The sequence below is a fragment of the Athene cunicularia genome (genome assembly GCF_003259725.1).
Source record: "Athene cunicularia isolate RWA chromosome 3 unlocalized genomic scaffold, athCun1 chr3_part1, whole genome shotgun sequence".
In the NCBI taxonomy this organism is placed as follows: Eukaryota; Metazoa; Chordata; class Aves; order Strigiformes; family Strigidae; genus Athene; species Athene cunicularia.
The window spans coordinates 73,851,284-73,871,550 of NW_020799097.1; the positions used below are offsets into that span (position 1 = coordinate 73,851,284).

Sequence of the window (20,267 nt, forward strand, 5' to 3'; positions counted from 1 at the left end):
CCGTGGGGCCGCGTCTGAGTGAGCGGGAAGTGCAGGGGCTCAGCTCGGGGGCTCGGCGGGGCGGGCGAGGTCTCCGGGGTGGCCCAAGCAGGGCTTGTGGTGGCCCGTTGCTGTGAGGGTCAGGCGGGGAAGCGGCGGCTGCGGCTGGGCGGGCGGGCAGGGCTTCCCAGGCACAAGACCGAGCTTGGTCTGTAACGAACATGCCGTGGTGCTGGCGTGAGGCTGCGTGGGTCTTCTCGGAGGGTGCACTGGGGGGTGTCTGCAGGCTGGCGGTGTGGAGCAGTCCCCTGTGGGACCTCATCATGTGACTCTGCAGATTCAGGAACTTTATAGGTCAGAAGATGGGGAGACTTGCCTGTTCGAGTCGCCCATCGTATAGACTGCTGCTTTCTGTCACTGTATCCATCCTAGTGTGAAAAAACCCAAAGTGGTTTGGAAGGCGCATAATTTGATAGCCGCCTTTTTGCTAAGGATATTGCCAAATGCCATTAAGTTATTTACAGGTGAGTTAAGAAAGCTTTGAGAAATGAGAACTGCTATGTGGAAGTTGCACTATTCTTCATGTTTTGGCATGTTCCTACTCTGAATTCAGGCATGAATTTAGTCTGGTAACAATGTCTTGCTAGTCTTCATTTCTAAACTATTTAGCAAGAATATGCAGTGGTCCTTATAGGAATATATTATCCCTATCAGGGGCACTGGGCAGGCACCAGTGTGACACAGCGACTGTAGCACTGAGGGCAGAGGTTGGGTCACTGGAAAGAATGGGCTCTCCTCCTGGTGGACATGATACTGTTAAGTGATGAAAAAGGGAGAAAGTAAGTTTGCTTGCAAGGTTGACCTATGAGGATGGCAAAAAATGGTTCTGTAGATGACCACCCTAATAGTAGAATTGAGACAGAAATGAAACTGTTTTGTGGCTTCTGGAGGGAATTTAACTCCTCTGACTCTAATGATTGTGGTTTTCTTTCTAAAAAACCTACCCTAAATGACTTGATTCTCAAGCAGTTCCTAATTTTGAGAATAGCATTGTCCTATTAATGTCTGTCTTGGTTTTGTTGCATGTCTGTGACTAGAGGAATATTTGGGAGTGCCATTGACAGATATGCAGTCTATTTGGTTGCAAATTACTTAAGCTCATTTTCTTTTGTTACTGTCAAGTGAAAAATAAATTGTGAATAGATAGCATAATTGGCAGTTTTCCTTTTAAGATGGGCTGCTTCAAAAATATGCAGAAAACGTGCTGTTGTGCCATGGTGGGAAAAACTGCTTCAAAGGATTTATGCCTAGTAATCTAGAAAGGGTGAAGGAAAAAACAAGAACTTGCAGTCTGACAGGTGGGAATACCCCACGGAGATCAGTGGTGAAGTGTCATCTCAGCCATAGTTACAGAAAAGCTACCAAGTGAGGGATGATGCAGTTAGGCAATGCAAACACACTGCTGGCTGGTGTCTCAGCCAAAAGATCCAACATAGGTGTACAGGACAAGTCCCTGACCAACCTATTTTTGCCCTGCCTTAAGACAAGGTTTCAATTTGTTTTACAAATGTTAAGAAAACAGTGTCCTGACTTTTGTGTGGCTTAATAGGGCTGGTGAAGTTTGCAGCGGCTTCCCTGTCTGGTAGGTGAATGTCAAAAGGTAGGCAAGGAAGGAAAATGTTGGAGATGAGAAGATGCACTGATTCTCCTTTAAGTAAGAGTAGAGTGATACCCAGGTTAGGACAGCTGTCTTGCAGGGAGGAGGAAAGGTGTTTTGTGCAAGAATTGTGGCGTGAGGCTACTTAAACTTGAATTAGTGGTTTTGTGTAGCCTCACTGCTGGTATGCTTGGACAGTCTGGGTAAAGAAGAAAAGCTTTCCTTCTCTGAAACTTTGTCAAATGTTATGGCTTGTAGTGGATGGTTTTGTCATGCTTTCTCCTTTGTTTTTGAGTGCTCCAGCAGCTGACTCTGCTGTTGTGTGACTTGCAATTGGAATTCACTTTCTATCTTCTGTGTAGAGGTGTCTCCAGGTTTGCTGCAGTATGAGCACCTGAGAAAGAATACAGGGAATTGTTTGGATATAGGAAGTTACTAGCCAGTTTGGTCTCTTTTCCTGTTTTTCTTTCTTCCTTGTACATCTTTCATGTGACAACACAGGAGAAACAAATTCTGGAGTTAATTTTGTGAACTGTTCTTTAAATCTATCTACTTTAAAAACAAAAGAAAGCTTGACAGTTTGTGTTCATCTTCTGTGTAACATTGGGGAAGCTACTGTAAAACCCTCTAAAAAATTGCAGGAAATGTTTTGAGTGTGATGGCAGAGCAGCAAAACAAATTGTCTCTTCTGCTTGCTGTTTTGCCTAATAATCTACCCTGGATGAGAGATGGTTTGATGACAGGTAATGTTGTTGTCTACTATGCAAAGATAGGAGTTGGTGCATAACTTCTGTATTTTTTAGACTCTTGAGTGGAAGGAAAACTCCTTAAACTGCTGTACGTCTCAGTCTACATTTAATGTCATTTTTAATAACACAGCTCCTACAGTTGACTGTATGTACAGTTGTGTTCATTCAGACACCTTCTTTTCAGCCTCTGTCATGAAACCACAACTGCGCTCTTCTGTGCTGCTGGAAACCCTGGATTTTAGTGTTCGCTTAGCTTCCATGAAGAAGCATGTGCTTAGTAGAGGGAGGTGACCTCTAGGTGAACTTGCGCAGCTCTAAGTGGTTTGACATATTTAAGTGGGAGATGTCATAAATCAGCTATTACTGGACTTATTTGCATATGTGCATGGTTGCTTCACAAGCCTGGGCAGCTGTCATTATAATGGCTTAAATGTAATTTCTCAGCACATGAGCTGCCTATAGTTCTTGTGTACTTGAACATCAAATTGCTATCCCTTTTCTTACACATTCTGTAAGATGATGTAGTAGATGTGGTTTACAGTGTAGCATGAAAGACCAAATGTCTTTCGGATGGAGAAAGCTTAACAGCTTGTGGTGTAACTGTAAGGCTATTACACATGATGCATATGCAAGAAAACTTGCCTGAAGACATGCACTGTGTGTGATGGTTGGAAAAAGTGACAGATAAGCTGGAGCAGAGCTAAGCATGAGTAGGGCGTTAAAAAGCTCTTGAAGCACAGCAGAGGCTTTGTACCTTGTGCCATTCAAGCTTCCATTCTCTGTAAGGAGAACTTGCTTTGATACGGTGGTTTCTTTACCATATGTATTTGTGCTAAAATTTTAGGCACATCTAATAGTGTTTTTTGTTGCAACTACTGGATCTGAGCTGCCAGATTCAAATTTGAAGTGACCATCCTGGAAATTGTTCCTGAGCTTGTCTACCTGTGATCATGCTGGTTTTACCTGCTCAAAAAGACCTTCAGGTATTAGTTTCATCTGTGCAGTGTTTTGATAGGTGAGGAGCTGCTGGGCACAAGATGGTGTAGATGCATAATCACATGGATCCACTTTCCAACTCTGTTGTTGTAGGTTGTTCTGTCTCTTGTTTCTTTATAACCTGTTAGGAGCGGATGTACTCTTCTTCCTAGCAGCCATCATGTGGGTAGGAGTTTTGAGAACCAAAAGCTGGAGCATGTTTATGAGAATGGTAGCAATTGTCTTTCTGCTGCTCTGTTGCATTTGAAGTGGTTCACTAGTGCTTAAACCTCAAAGTGTCTCTGGTGTGGGGATGCACGTGCTGTGACAGCCGTTAGCCATCTGCACCTTGTCTGACTTCAGTGCCTGAGCTACTGATTTGCAAGGTCATGTCCCTTTTCCTTTTTCATGTTATTTTTTCCCATGAATTGCTGCTTTACTTTGTCAAAAAAAAAAAAAAAAAAAAAAAAAAAAAAAAAAAAAAGGAGCACTCTTCTTTTGATCTTACAACTTGCTGTAAAAGTAGTTTAATTTTCTTTTTCATGCTGTCACTTAAATGTCTTAAAAACAAAGCTGGGTAGCTGGAAAGGCTGACCTGCAGGCAAGGTAATTCCCAGTAACTTCTTTGGACCTTGCTTGCACAGCTGCTTTTGACAGTGGCCTGGGTTGGCCCGCCCTCATTCCCTGCCTCCCTCCTGCTGCTGGTCCGTGGCCAGAAATTGCTGTGAGTCAGGCTGGGAGCTGGCAGGGCTCAATCCCCTCCCCACACACATGCGCACGCACCTGTTGTTTTTGCTGAGTTAATTTTGAGAGAGAGCAGTCCCTGGGTCCAGCCTGTGTCTGGTGCTGAGGCCAGCAAGCAACACGCAGAGGAGGAGGAGGAGGAGAGCCTGGCTTGGGGGGACTGGCAAGGGTGTATGTGGGATAGTCTATGGTTGGGTTTATCTGGAAGCAGGTGTTGTGTTGCGGTTTCAGCAAAAATAACCCTTTGACAGTTTTAATCAAGACTGATGTCATATTTGAGCCCAAATCTTGAACTGCACCAGAAATGGCTGCTTGAACAGTGTCATTCATGAGGTAGTGGCTTTTTTGAACTCCCTGGATAAGAGGGTGCCTTCAACCCCAGCCCATGGCCAAGGCTGTCGCTTTTTAAAGCTGTTGGTATAACAACTCCCTAAACTAGTTTAACTGCATTGAATCTGGGATAGCTTAAGCCCTTCAAACAAGATAACTTTGCTGGCTGTGCCGAGGGGATAATTAAATGATGCATCAGTGCTGGTGGAGGTGAGTGCTGAGCAGCTGGAGGAGAAGGCTGGTCTGTGTGCCTCAGCCATGGTCAGGATGGGTGATGTGATTGCCAACAGATTGTTTCCATTATGGGATGCAGTAGAGACGTCAGCTTGTATTTTATTGGAAAGTAGAGCACATGCAACTTGAAACTATTCCCAGGCACTGACTTAATGCCAGAAGTCTTACTTGTGGGAGAAGTAATTCTTGCTTTTACTGTGAAAGTGTATTTTGCATCTCTCTGAGAACAGCTGTTTAGGCTGCATCCAGCCTGCTGTTACTCCCAATGAATAAATTTTGCCCTGTTCCTCCCACCCATTTTTAAAAAAAGTCCTCTGAACTTCCTTGAAAGTAATATTACTCTGAAACTGCATTAGATTTTCATTTTTGTGTGCCACTGGAGTTGTGATTTGGAACATGATTAAACGTGAGATTTCTTACATCTCTTCTGTGGACTATTTTGAAGGACTCCTCAGCCTTCCCTGTCCAGGGGCCTGTGAAAGGGTGGAGGGAAGGGCTGGCTTTAGTGGCTTGCTTTGCCAGTGTTCAGTAAGCTGCTCATCTTGTTTCTCTCTTGCTTCTGGCATGTGGGTGAACTGACTTGAAGATGTTGATTTCCTCTGTTTCATAACATGGAACTGAGAAAGCAAAACCCTTAATCTCTGAGTGATAATTCTGTTGTGTGGAGGATTTAAGATTCTTATTGAGTTCACAAACAGATTTTAATTTGCAAGTTCTCTTTGTGCCTTAGTATTATATGTTACCTTTTTGTTGTCTTCCAAAACCAGCCAAAAAAGAGTATTGGAGCCCCTGGGAATCTTTCAGTGAAATGTTAACTTTCTGGGGCTTCACTGAGAAAAAAACTGTATTTTAATTTAAATGTATTTTCTTCTGGAAGTAAAACCAGCTTTAGTCTTAATCCCTTGCTGTTTTCAGAGCCCTTGAAGGTAGAGTCCAGTTCTTCTAAATTTGTGTGTGATCGTGTGTTGTCAAGCTTTCTTCCATTTCTGAACTTTGGTTATGCTGTACTGTAGCTTAATTATCTTCCTGCATTGGGATTGTCTTTATCCGCTTCAGAAATGCAAGAAATTGTCTCAGAGCAATAATCAGGATAGTTGTAAAACGTCAGCTCTGCCTGCTTATGAGGAAAGAATAATGGCAAGTATTTGTCTAGGATTGAGACACAGTACTTAATTCTGATTTAAAAGTATTTTTATTGGTATTTTAAGCATGACTCAGTACCTGGTAAGTTATTTTTTTGAGCCTTATATTATTATATTTGAGCCTTTATATCCCAATATAATTAGGACATAAAGGTGGGGTTTTTTTCAGTTCACAGTGAGAACTCTTGTAGTTGTCCTGAACTTGTTCCAGCCATTAGTAGGCTGAAATTAATAAGGCTGCAGTAGTACAGGGAAGCCAAGAACCCTGTAGTCAGTAATTAAATAGAAAAGGATGTGTTATCTTACTGTTGGCTCTTTGATTAGAGGGTGGGAGTAAAGTAACTAAACTGCTGTTGCCCCTTCCTCACCCAGGGATTTGGCCTCAGAAGTGGAAAAAGAATGGGTTTTCCTCTTGTTGGGATCTGGGGTATAGTAATACCAAGTGGTGCAACACCTATGAGCTAAAGACAAAAAAAAACTTATGGGTGAAGCTTCTGGTCAGTGTCTAATTTCTTGATATCTGAGAGTATATTTGAGCTCCCTTGCTGGATTTGGTACTAATCTGTAGATTAAGACAAATGCTTTTATGGGGCAGATAGATGTGTTAAACCCTGTATGAGTTGTAAATAACAGGAATACCTATTAAGTCACTGTGCTGTCCTCAGCTTTTTGATGTGATGACTGTATTAAATCGCATTGAAGTTTCCACATGGGATAGACAGGGAAGCTGAGGAATCTCTTATGTTGCAAATACCAATACTGTCCAGAGGATTCAGGCTGCTGCTAGCACCAGAAGAGGTGTGGCTGAGCCAAGCTGATGGCAGATGTTTACTGAGTGGTGCCTTTTTAACAGAACTTGGCCAGAGCACCGTGCTAATAAGCCAGGCTGTCTAAAGAACTCCTGACTCCAAACTAGCTGACCTGGGCCTCGAAACTAGGTGGTGCTGTGTAATGCAGCTGGCTACATCTCTCTGCAGTCTTGGCAACTGCTGTGAGGGAAACGAATCCTTGCTCTACCTCTCGACTACCCTCCATTTAATTTTGTTTTTCTGTTACTCTGATTTGTTCCTCATTGTATTTAACCAGAGCTTCATGCTCCTTTATCAGTTTTTAGACAGCTGACTTTGATACGGCTGTAGCTAGCTAGCATGATCTTTCACTGAGCATCCTGTGGATAGCTCTGCTTGATTTCCAGCTTCTGACATCACCCTTTGGAAACTGTCCTTTCAGTATGTAGATAGGTACCTATCTAAAATGCATAAAGGTGCAGCTAGGCCCTAATAAGCATTATTAGCATCTTTTAGTCTGAATGCTGCAAGAATCTCAACCCGAATTTTGACCCTGAAGCTGGGTGGCTCTGCTGCTGCAGGCAGGATGAGACTGGCTGTTCTATTCCCCTTAGACTTAACACTTTTGCCACTGTTACTGGGTTGTGCTAAAGTGCGGTAGTGTGCAACCTGACAAAGATGTTTATCAGTCTCTCAAGGAAAAAGGCTCCCTACCCCTGTGATGTACCTAGTCAGAGTGGGCTTCACAGAGATTTAATGGGGAAGAATGGGTAGTTGAGTGTTCCAGAAAGGGTAAAATGGACCTGATACACACTCCTCAAGTGATTAAATCCGTTTTGTTCTTGGCCCTGACACAATAACAATTTCCGTTATTTACAGATAAAGATCACAAATATAAACCTTAAGTTAGTGGTGCTCTTAGCTTTATAAATTGGCTATTTCAGGGTTGTTGTCTAGAGTATGGCAGTGCAGTTAATATGAATACCAACTGACAGGCTTTTTTTTTTCGTTTCAGTTACACATGGGAAGCAATTGATGCAGACAAACAAGTGCTTTATAAAATAAACTTCTGTTTTGGTGTTGAAGAGTGTGGAAAATCAAGTGCGGTCTGTGCATATCACATCAATCAGAAGACCTATCTGTCTGTAGGTAAGTAAACAAGTGTCTTTCCTCATAAGTAGCTCAGAGTCATGTTAATGGATGGTTATAACTATGGCAAACTTTGACATGTTAGCAATTTTTTTTTTTTTTTTTTCTTCTCAGAACAGTGTAAGACTCTTTTCTGTTGTAGATGTAGTGGGGAGATGTGGGAAAGCATGACCTGATTGCAGATAATCACTTCACAGGACAGTGAAATTTACGGTCTAGTTAACTGTAATCTAGTGTGAAACTATGTAAGACTATGTCAAGTAGAAATAAATGCATCTAACTATGGCAGGATATGCACTGTGCACAGCCCTGTTTGAAGCCTGATATTGAACACAGAATGAAACTTAAGTTACAGCTCTAAACTATACCACAATTTAGCCTTGTGTAACATCAGCTCTTTGTTCAGAGTCAGGTTACTCTCTGTAATGCAATCCTGGAGTATTGCTAAGCTTCTGGGATGTCGTCTTTGAGTTGTTACACACAGAAAGGAAGTCAATTACATGCAGTCCTCTGTTTTCAGTTACACTTGTCAAATCTGGTGACTGCTTCAGTAGTTCACAGATGTCATTGGTATTCTGAGGAGTGGTGGACTTGTGCATACTGATCTGAATATGAAACTGGTGTATTCCTATACACACGCTTGCACAATATTCTATCAGTCAGAAACACCTTGTTCTCTGAACAGTGTTTGTGTGCTTATTTTTGTGGATGCTTGTCACTTTCAAGGTTGCTCTGTGCTTCGGCTAATGAAACAATAATATATGAATACTGATGAAGAGGTTTTCTGGTAGTTAACTGTTACTTTTTACAGAATAAAGCAATAGCTTTCTAAAAAGTAATGTATCTTCAGACTGCTTCTTAGTATCTGCATATCTGAAGTCTGAATTTAACATGCTTGTCAATCTTGCCTTCCATTGGCAGGCAATTCTTATGAGAAGCTATGATTCTTCAGTAAAAGTGTTTGAGCTTGAACGGCTGGAAGATGGTGAGGAGGAAGATTCTTGCCTGTATGCAGATATACAGCAGCTAGTCAGCCTCCACTCTCCCATCCCTCGCCATTAACTGTAGAGATACTTTGGTTTCAGACTGGTCAATCAGTGCTTTTCAAACAAGCTGCTGGTGTTGTGACCCAGGCTTATAAAATCACCGAGTGCATGAATAAAAGTATATCTCAATTCATGGGTACATCGTTTCTTTTGTGAAGCGTGCAGCATATTCAAGCTCCAGAGTTTTCTGGGATCACTGGTTAGACTGCATTTGATTTCAAACGGCAACTGCATGTAGTAGCATCTTCTACTCTGAGGAGTGTGACATCTCAGACTGCTTGATGTTGTTAATGTGTTTCATTCCTAAAATGTACAGCAAGAATTTTGTTTCCTGCTGGTGTGGGTCTTGACGCATCTGCATTGAGGCTTCAGTTGCCTGTGGATTAGAAAGGGAAGCAACATCCGGGCATCTGTTTTAACATGCTTTTTTGAGTGAGATTGGAATGTGGCAAGTTGAGTGAGCCTAAGGAAGCCTGTTCTCCCCAGGAAAGTGTGAGACCTAGAGGCTTGCATTTTGTTTTGTTCCACACTTCTGGTGGAAAGAGGAAGGGAGAACAGAGCTGGGTGATGACCACAGACAGTATCAAATATTCCGCTGTATGCAGACCTTGAGTGTCTTATTGCCTGACTGCTACTGGATGGAAGAGGATTTGGCAACAGTCATAACTTGGCCTTGCAGAGTCTGTTTGAACTGACTCTCAAGGGTTAAGCCAGTAATCCTGGTTAAGCAAGATGCATTTTTAACCACCCTGCAGTAATTAAGAAATCAAGGCAGTGGAGTTAGCATTGACAGAGAAGTTGGCTTTGTTTTATAGGTCAAATTGTCTAAGTTTTGTTCTTGTTCATGGTTAGTCTGAGACTTACTAGTGATGCCTGCCATACTTCATTGTACCTTCTCTAGTTGCATTGGAGCTCCAGCACCATCACACGGAGTTGAGATCATGCTAATGGGTTATCAACCTTCTGGCTTGTCAAAAAAAAAAAAAAAAAAAAAAAAATTGAGAAAATAATCTTTTTGATCCAGGTCTAGTCAGGTGTAGACTCCTAGTGTAGATTCCAGTTACCTAAAACAGCTAAGCCATGTACTTGTCTTCAAGCAATCCAGCTGATACAAGTTTACTTGTATGCCAAAGCTGAGTGAAGGGCTTGGATTTGGGGAAAGAAGGGCAATTTGCCAGCTGATAAAGTTTGCTAAATTGGAAGCTTTCTTCAAATACGGGCTTAATCAGATCTTCAGTCTTTCAGAAAAAAGTTTTCACTGCAAACAATAAGTTTGTTTTTGAATATTGGCTATGTGAGGATGACAGCTGTAGGATTGGGTCTTGTTGTTGCTCCTATCTTTGATAGGTAGTAAGGCTGTATGTTCTGTGACAGTAATCAGTCTGTGTCCAAGGTAAACCTTGTGACTAACATTAAGTGTGTGTCAGTGTGTCATACCAGGGTTGGCATTGAGACCCCAAAGGACTCTGCTAGAAAAAGCTCTTAAGCTTCAATGATTGTCCTTAGAAGTTTTCAGCATGTAGGCAAATGCTTAGTTCTTGAACGACGAGGATGGAAATAATGTGGTACTTATTTAACTTAGTGTGACACCTAGTGACTCCTGTGCCATTTAGCTGAACTAATACTAAAATTAAAACCAGAAATACTACTGTAACTGTTTGTTAACCTGAGTGGTGAAACATGCACTCTGTCCAGCTGCAGTAGAAGGACTGGACATGAGATTATAGCTGCCACCTAAATGCACCCTGCTTCTGGACAACTGATTGGATATCTTCCATGATTGTCTTTCTCCTTCCAAACAGCCGAACAGAAGGAGTCAATGAGCAAAAGGTGTTGTGGACAGTGCCTTTGATACTGATTTAGCACAACTGTGTAATATGTACTAATTTTTGTGAGCTGTACTAGGTGATTTGTGGAAGGAACACCTCTCTAAAGTCATGAAGAAATGTGAGTGATCACTGAAGAGGGAGCTTGATGTTACAGTAAAGGTGGTTGCAGAACTGGTGCTCTGGAAGGAAGCTCATGGGAAGCTGATGGCATGAGGGGGTGTTTCATGAGACTACTTGCTCTGTAAGCGGGAATGGGATGAGTCACGTGCCACTGAATAGATTCTTGCTAACATTTCTACTGAGTTCCCAAGCTAGTTCTAAGTATGCAAGGGGAAAGAGAGTGTGCATATTGGCCTGTAGTAAACGAGGTACTGGCTTAACTTGATTTTTCTTGAATATCCCTTTCACCGAGTGTGATGTTGAAGTCAACTCACAAGTGCCTTTAGTGCAATTAATGTTGAGAGAAAACTAATGCTTACAGAGCATTGAGGTGAGTCCTGGGATGGTGCTACCATAAGTTCTCTGCTAAGTTGGGGCTTATAACTGTATACACTTGTAACTGGAGAATTTTTAATCACATGTGCATATTGTTACTGTACGCAGCTCTTGCCTAGAAAATTGCATTGGCTTCCTTCTGCTAATCTAGAGAAGAAACAAGGACACTTTGCCACCATCTTCTAAGCAATGATGTGTGATAAGTAGCACTTCTGCTCTCAAAGTAATGTGTAGCTCTTAGGTTTAAGAAACCTGCATGGCAACTTTGCCAGCATCAGTGCTGAAAGTCATAAAACCTGAGGTAGCCTTTTGATAGCAAGAGTGTCAGGAGATGTAAAAGGCAGAAACCACTGACAGCCTCCAGGCACCTGGAAGGTGGCACTGAATCGCAGCATTGGTAACATGCTTCACTGTTGCAGTTTCTCAGCCAGGCACGTACCTTGCACATGTGTCTGCATGTGCAGGTTTAGACTACGCTGCTGTTCTGTGCTGACATGTCTTTACTCTTACCTTCCCTTGAGAAGGCAGAGGGTTATTGAACAGTGTGTAGTACTTGTTTCCCTGGTTATACAGGGGATGCTGTGAGTGGCTGCTTAGATATGAGCATCTTAATGTGTCTTCCTCCTGTAACACAGTGTGAGTATATGCAGCATGAATGGAAAAGCCCAGAGCTACTGAGAGGATGCTGTGTGGGTTAGCATCAGGTTTCCGTTCTGATTACCACTGTTTCAGCTTTACCTGCAAGTTTGGTGGCTATTGTTGCCTTCTCTGCTGCAGTTCAATATAAAATTTTTGAGCTTCTTGTACCCTCTTCCTGTTGAGTTTGCTTACTTCTGTTCCTTTTGCTCTCATGACTATATTACTTGGGTGTAGTGTAATTTTGCTTGTCTTGAGTGAGGAGATAAGTCTGGGCAAAGTTCCAGCAAGTGTGTTTTTAAGATGAAACAACATTTGGCCTAGGTGCAAAGCTGCACCAGTGGGTTCTTCATTAAGTAGACTTATGATGAAGTAGAGCCAGCAATGTGTGATTGCAGCCCAGAAAGCCAACTGTATCCTGAGCTGTGTTGAGAGAAGTGTGACCAGCAGGTCAAAGGAGGTGATTATGCCCCTCAGCTCTGGTGACACCCCACCTGGAGTGCTGTGCTCAGCTCTGGGGCCTCCAATATAAGAAGGACATGGACCTGCTTGAGTGAGTCCAGATGAGGAGATGGTCAGGGAGCTGGAGCCACCTCCCTTATGAGGACAGGCTGAAACAGTTGGGGTTGTTCTGCCCGGAGAAGAGAAGGCTCTGGGGAGACCTTATAGTGGCCTTCCAGTACTTAAAGGGGGCTACAGGAAAGGTGGGGACAGACTTTTTAGTAGGGCCTGTAGCGATAGGACAAGGGGTAATGGTTTTAAACTAAAAGGTAGATTCAGACTAGATGTAAGGAAGAAATCTTTTATGATGAGAGTGATGAGACACCGGAGCAGGTTGCCTGCAGAGGTTGTGGATGCTTTGTCCCTGGAAACATCCAAGGTCAGATTTGTTGGGGATTTGAGCAACTTGATCTAGTGGAAGATGTCCCTGCTCACTGCAGGGGAGTTGGAACTACATGACTGTTAAAGGTCCCTTCCAAGCCAAACCATTCTGTGATAGACTGTCTCATATTGTGCTGATGCTATTTGTATAAGTGGCATAAAGGCAGAGAAACTGATAAAAAGAAGCCCATGGGAGGAAGGAATGAACTGTAGTACTTGAAACTAGTTGGTAACAGTTTTCTGATGGAGTCCTTTTAGCCCTGAGAGAGTGACTAGTTTGTAGTGGCACTTGCTGTTGGGCTTCTTAAGATTAAAAGTGTTTGTTAAAAACCTTTGAGAAAGTAGAGGTGTGATTGATTTCAAACACTATCTCAAATTGGATCTAGTCTTCCAAATAGCAAGAACTGCAAGGAAAAGTCTTCAATTATACTCTGTTCAAAGACTGTCTTCAAGTGGACAGGTATGTTATGTGCTGCTGAGTGTTGAAAGTAGAGCCTGTCTGTTGAGCTTCTGTGAAGGCCCTGTATTATGGTAATAACTCTTTTTTTGTTGTGTTTTTGTTTGTGTTTTTAAACCCTAGGTGACTTAAATTTGCAAAAATTTTCTAAAACTCTTCTGGAACTCAACACTACAAAGAGTTGCTTGCAGCAAGGCAGTCAGCACCAAATTCAAAGCAACATTAACTTCCTGTGTGGGAAAACACTAGTAAGTCTAAATCATGTATTCTTATCTTCAATGAAAATGGCACATACTTCTGACTTGCTTTTTAAGGAGACTTGGTGTACTCATGGATGTAGTAATTGCTGAGCTTCATAACTTAAGAGACAGTTATGTTTCGGTACCAAATTAAGGTCATGATCTACAGTGGCTTTCAAAATTCAGCTTAACTCTGTGGGCTCTTCTGGGTCTTTAATGTTTTTACAGGGATTGCACTGTAGTTTTTTTAATAGTGTAATATGAAGGAATGAGTCAACAATGTACAGGGTGCTGTAACAATGAGAGCTATTGTTTAAATGTTGGCTATGCCCAAGCTGTGGACCTAACATGGCTGTTTAATAGAACAGCATTGAAGAAAATGACTGACCTCTGTTACAGGTCAGTGTAGCTGACAACAGTAAGCGTTAGGTTTTCTCTGCACATTGTTGAACTAACAGCGCTCACAGGTCTGGTTGGGTTTCTGCGGGAAGTAGTTTTTGAGAATCTGATTAAAGTGTGAATGGAGATCCCCGAAAAGTTCCTAGGGGCATGTGTGTATGCAATTCACCTCCATGTGCTCTTGGAGTTACAGCTTCCACGTACTTGTACCACAGCTTGGTATTCTGTACAGACTGTGATCAGTTTACATATTTGTGTATCAGAGATAAGTACTTATTAGTGCTGCTGTTGGCACTGATGATGCTGTTGCACACCCCCTCTTGGAAATCTAGCCAATTCAAACAAAGTGTCAGTGCAGCAGAGTTTTAAATGCTTCCTGTTCTGTTTCAGCAGATGACTTTTTAAGCTAAATTAAAAATTATTGCTCAACTCCAGCTGTAATGCCACATCACAACTATCTTCAGACTTCTAGTTAGCATAGTTCTGACACCTCTTCTTCACGTGACCTAGAAAAAGGATTTTGTAATGATCTCTGGAACAACTTGTTTCCAACACTTTTATGGCAGGGTTAAACGGGGAGGGAATCAGTTTAAGTATGCTAAAATGCTTCTAGCTGAGGTGGTGAAGAGAGAATGGAAAAATCTGATTGTTGCCTTTTTTTAAAAGGAGACTTTCAGTTGAGCATCCAGCCTTGAGCTGTTGTAGAACCCCCATCTTGAAACAAATGCAAATATGTATAACATGAGCCTATACAGATAAGTAGTTGAGATCAGAGTTATTCTTTCTGTGTAGCAGACGAGATTGTTAATCAGTCATCTTCATAGAACAGGGAACTGGTGAACCATGCATTGCCTTGCTGTTCACCTATTTATACACGTTTGTATTGGTGTTTTTCTTTCCAGTAACTAGATGTGACTGGTGCATCTGCCAATATCAATTGGCATAGTGAGTGCTTCCGAAAGATACAGTACAATTACTGCATATTAAGACTGACACATGTTAGTTTGAGAATTGCTGCATATGCAGACTGAGAAGGATTTGGCACCCTGCATCTTCTTGTATTTACCAAAATAAATAATAAATAAAAAATAAAAACAAAAAAAAAACCAAACTTGCTGTTAAAAGTGCTCTTAAGAAACTATGCCATTGCTCTGTGACATGCTGTATTCTGTTTTTCTTAATCCGTTGAACAATCTTCTTGCTATCTACAGATGTAAAATAAAACTGAAGTCTTTTTTTTTAAAGAATAATTTTTTCTCCTTTAAATAGGGTACCCCTGAATTTGTAACAGCAACAGAGTGTGTGCACTATTTTGAATGGAGGACCTTTGTGGCTTGCAAGAAAGACTTGTTTAAACCTGTGAAAGAGGTAATCAATGTACTATCCATACAGAAGTTACTTCTCACACATCTGGCAGTTTTACTCCAACCACCTGCCCCCACCCCAAATGCCTCCCAACAACCTCCATAAACTTTTTCATAGGTATATAAAGCATCTGTTGCAGTTGGTGGAGCTGAGAATTTTAAATAACTCTTCAACTTTCTTTGTGATCTGGATGTTGTTTATAGCAAAACTCTTCTAAGAGCTAGAACAGAACAGTCTACCTTTGGATGCTTCATTTTAGTCAGCATGTCTAGCTTTCAGTCTATCCTCAAGTATTTGAGCTTTCAGAAGTAAAAACCTTTTCCACGTATTATTAACTTGGCTTTATATATGCCTGTTCATAACTTCTCCCTACTTGTGTAGCATGGATTGCATGTAACTTTTTGTTGTTCTAGGTGCCTTGCTATGTGTTTGATGAAGATTTGAAGAAACATGACTTGAATCCTCTCATCCAAGTTTCAGGACACTACTTGGTGGATGATTCTGATGATGATTCCTTGTTCATAAACATCTGCAGGGACCTAGGTGTGAACACTTGCTTGTGTCACCTGTTGGTATATAAACTTCTAGTAGTGTGGTTCTTTTCCAGTGTCTCAGTTGAGGTTGTCTTATAATCAAAGATCAGTATTTTAGGACTTGCAGTATTGTTTCAAGCTAGTTTTGATGATTTGAAGGCCGCTTTCTATGAAGCCAGGTCTTATTCTCCAACTATTGAAGTGTTCAGCGATACACCACTTCTGGATGGGAAAAGTACTGTTAAAAAGTTGACTTAAACTGGACTTAGTGGAAGAGCTCAGCTTGTCTTATAGCTGCTTTTATTTGCTGCCAGATAGGACCAAGATACTTCATAGCACTTCATGTGCTCTAAATTTATGACTTTGGGCTCCAATTCAGGCTGTTGCTTAGTTCCAAGTGAATGTCCTGAGATGCATCTGAAATGGTGTTCAGGTGCTTGGGTAAGTAATGGTGCATAGCTAGGACTTTCATGTCAGTTGGGAGCTATATATGTAAGGAATGAAACCAGCAAAATCACTCATCTGAAACTCGCTGAGAAGGCTAGTTTAGCTGTATATTCCCATTGTGTTTTTCACTCTGCAGTTAAACATTTTATTTTGTGTCCCTGTTAAGGGTTTAATATTTCTAGTTTTAGTGACAGGTCTATTCTTTTAAAAATCCCACTAGTCTGAAACTTTTTGCTGACAGCTTTGCATAAATAGTTCATAAGAAACAAAGGAGGGGGAAAAATCTTCCCTGTGAGAAGGGGTTACCCATTACGTGGTATCATTTTGGAAATGTTGGCAAAAAAAAATAGTTAGCATGCCTCTAGAAGTCCTCAAAGCCCTACACATCCAGCAGCATCTGTGCCTAGCAACTGTCAACTAGCTGCAGCTACTTTGGTAAGAAGGATGAATTCGTAGTACCAAACCGGAGCAGCATGAACTATCACAAGCACTTCAGGTTTTGTCATGTCAGTTTCACATTTTAATTGAACCTGTTTTAAAGATATCTTTAGGAAAGGGTAAGGCAATGAATGGTAAGTAAGCCCACACATAAAATGGCAAGATACTTCAGGTGGAGCCCAGCTTAAAAACTGAGTCTTATATTCTACTCTCTATATTCTATAACAGGAAGGACAAGTGGAGAGACTGCAAACTGCCCTGCTGGCAGTGCTGCTTGCTTGTTACATGAAGGTCAGGCATATGATGTTGGCCATCCACAGGAACAGCTGAAACTTCATGACAAAGACAGGTACATAATTTTTGTGGCGATGCTTCTGTGAACGTTTCTCAGTCATGTGGGCTGGAAAAAGCCATCTTGGTAATAGATGAGTCTTCTAAAACTTAACATTGATATCACTTCAATTTTGAAGCACTGACAGAAAAATTTCTTCCCATACTGGCAGGGCAGAGTCTTTTAGGCATCCTATTGTCCATAACAGATCAAATTTTTGTGTTCATTGCGAGACTCCTTTTTACAGAATTGCAAAACTCTCAACGTGAGGGATGATTGCTGCTGTCTGCCCAGGAGCAGAAGAGTGAGTTTTGACCCCATCTGCCTATTATCTGAAGGCCCACAGGGTAAATGCACTTGGCTGTCTGGGTTTACACACTGTATTTGACTCACTGTAATTCCCATGAGTACTTTAAAAGTTGAGAATAGGGTCAGATGTTGCCTTTCTGTGTTTTCGCATTAAGGAGTTCTTAATAGAAGAAATAGGTAAGCAATACAAGCCTTACTCTTCGTGGTGGTGGCAGAACTGTGGCTAGGAGACAGTTTCTTTGATGACGCTTCTCTTCTGTTTGCTGCCTTTTGTGCTGGAAGTGTAGCTTAAAAGAAGAAAACCAAACAAAAAACCACCAAAAAAACCACCCAGACAACCCAGTGTGGTTCAGGGGACTTACTTAACATGCTGATCTTTCTGAGCTTCAGGTCCTCTGAGCCTGCTTACCTTGTCTGTAGGGTCAATAGTACCCTGTTGACTTCTGCAGTACTCTCTTTATCTCAGATGCAAGATGAAGAAAACAGGCAGAATAAATCAGGTTAATGACAGGGAGGTCAAAGGTTCTGGACTATCAGTGATAAAGTTGAGGGTTTTCTTTTAGTTTACAAATGAAGTTGTTAGTCCCTTGTTGCAGGGCATCTTTTGCACTGTGAAACAAGTGGCTGAAGTGTTATATACCAAGGCAGAAACTTATATCTGAGCAGGTACAAGCTCATTCTCATACTAAAGTGCAACTAGCATCCTATAAAAGTGCTTGGCAAGAAAGCTTTCTTATCCCTGCTAGGATTGAAGATTACTTCATTGCTTGAGGAAAATTCATTGCATGTGTTCAGTCAGACTAGGGTGGCCTGAGAAGGGAATGATTGTATATCTGTGTCCTAAGGTATAGAGAGGCCAGTTAGAGGTGTGGCTATCCCGAAGCCAGACTGTCACCCCTCTGTGAGCTCTTGTTTTCTGCCTGTTAGACTGTATAGAACAGTAATGCTTAACTGGGAAGTTGTGTTGGTCTCATTGTCCTCTTGTTCAAGTCATCTTGCAATTTGTCTCTCCCTGTTACATAGTTACTATGTTTCATTGTCCTACTCCTGCCTTGTCTGATCTGTCCCAGCTGCCTTCCTGCTGTCATCTTGCTCTAATTCTGGGGGCAGAAGGGAAAGAGATTATACATACGGAGGTGGTAAAGTATAGGAATATGGTAAAACATGAGTGGTGATAGGATTTCGGTTTCTCGGTCAGAGTGGCAGGATTTCTGGTGCAGTTGGGATCACTGCTAGGGGCAGGCTGTGTGCCGATGTAAATCCATAGATGGTACTCACCTTCATCTGCTGCTGGTGCTCATTTACCCTCCTGCTTAAGACCTGGCTCCAACTCCCTTCTAAAAACCTGTGAAAACACAATACAGGTATTTCTGAGCAAAGCAAGAGCACTAGAAAATTGAGTTAGCAAAGGAAGATCAAAAGATGAAGTAGAGGGAGTGTAAAGATAACTGTAAGACAGTGCATAGACTTCTGAGGAAAACAAGGAACACATTAGTTATATGTGAGCATTAGGAACATTGACATGGGAGATTTATTGCCAGAATGCGACCAGAGCTACTCTGTATTACATAATATTGTATAGATAAGTGATCCACGTACACCAAATCAATGTTTAAATGTTTAAAGAATTTATTCTGATAATATCCTTACAATGAAAATTAAAAAAAAAAAAATGCCCTCTACAACTACCTGAAAGGAGGGTTGCAGAGAGCTGGGGATGAGTCTCTTTAACCAAGTAACAAGTGATAGGGCAAGAGGGAATGGCCTCAAGTTGCACCAGGGAAGGTTTAGACTGGATATTAGGAAGCATTTCTTTCCAGAAGGGGTTGTTGGGCGTTGGAATGGGCTGCCCAGGGCAGTGGTGGAGTCCCCATCCCTGGAGGTGTTTAAGAGTCTGGTTGTCATAGGGATGTGGTGTAGCTGAGAATGGTCAGTGTTAGATTAATGGTTGGACAAGATGATCTTCAAGGTCTTTTCCAACCTAGATGATCCTGTGATTATTTTTCATGGTTGCAAGACTGCTTATCCCATCTGTTCTCCAGCAGTTTGAGAGCAAAGCTGAGAGTTTTCTTGTGACTCAGCCAAGTTCTCACTACAGTATGGGTTATGAGGCATTTGACATAGTCTTAACTGGGGTGCAAGAGATGCTGTATTAAGTGATTTTGCTGTGACTGTTTCTGTTTTGGTTAACTGTAGGATTAAAGGAATAACAACCTCCATAAAAGTTGCTTTCAGGAGGAGGGCTAATTTGGTATATTCTGCCTGGATACCTAGCAAAGGGTAGATGTTCTTTCAAGAATATCCTTCTCCTGTACAGTGTCTTAATTATAGTTTTGGTTTTCCATTTTCTAGGCTGGTATTGAGTTATGAGAAAATATATAGTGATGAAGAAAAGCCAGACTTCTGCCTAGACCATAACCCAGCAGTGACAATCACTTTTGTTTGCCCATCGAAGAGGGGAGAAGAGGTAACTTTGCTGTTTCAGTTTGTGTTAAATGGTTGGTCTTTAACTTTTGTGTGCAGTATCTTTCATTTTTATTCAGGACTGAAGAGAACAGAAATTCACCTTGTTTGCAGCTTGTGAAGTGTGTAAGATCCTAAATATACTCTTCAAAAAGTCTTCTAGAAATTGAGTAATAAACAAGAACTTGAATAGGATTTCCTCAGGGGTGTGTTCTTTCTTGTCTTGGTGAATTTTGTTGTCTTTTTCTGGGCTCAAAGCTTTCCTTTGAGAATAAGACAAAGTTAGTATCCTGTTAATCCTTGGCACAGAGCTGTGCTTGCTAATGAGTGCTCTTCCATCGTCAGTCAGGCTGGGCATGTTTGTAGCTGTTGTCTGTAACTTGTTTCTTTATTAATCTGGCCTTATTCGGGGGAAAAAAGCTAGCAAGTGTCCTTGCATGGTGAAAGTGTGTCGCTTACTAAGCAGGCTTCTGAACTCCTTTTGACTTAAAGTAAAATCTTCAGTGTTAAGCAGCAACTCATTTTTTGCAGGACATAGTTTTAGCCTAGCTTCAGTGAAGTATGATGATTACTTTGATGTAATGCTGGGTGATCTCAGCAGCCCACACTCCTTGAATTGGGCTAGAGTGGCTGTTGCTAATGCTCTGCCAT

General features: G+C 41.6%; 1 protein-coding gene across 1 annotated transcript in view; it reads left to right on the forward strand.

Moving 5' to 3' along the window:
* The first annotated feature begins 786 nt into the window (after nt 1-786).
* Nucleotides 787-20,267, forward strand: part of IGF2R (insulin like growth factor 2 receptor) — a 58,789-nt gene continuing 39,308 nt past the window's right edge. The window contains exons 1-7 of the mRNA XM_026844560.1: nt 787-818; nt 7,614-7,747; nt 13,216-13,340; nt 15,000-15,098; nt 15,509-15,638; nt 16,742-16,862; nt 19,506-19,620. Of these exons, the coding sequence (XP_026700361.1) occupies nt 787-818; nt 7,614-7,747; nt 13,216-13,340; nt 15,000-15,098; nt 15,509-15,638; nt 16,742-16,862; nt 19,506-19,620 (756 nt within the window). The remainder of the gene's footprint in view (nt 819-7,613; nt 7,748-13,215; nt 13,341-14,999; nt 15,099-15,508; nt 15,639-16,741; nt 16,863-19,505; nt 19,621-20,267) is intronic.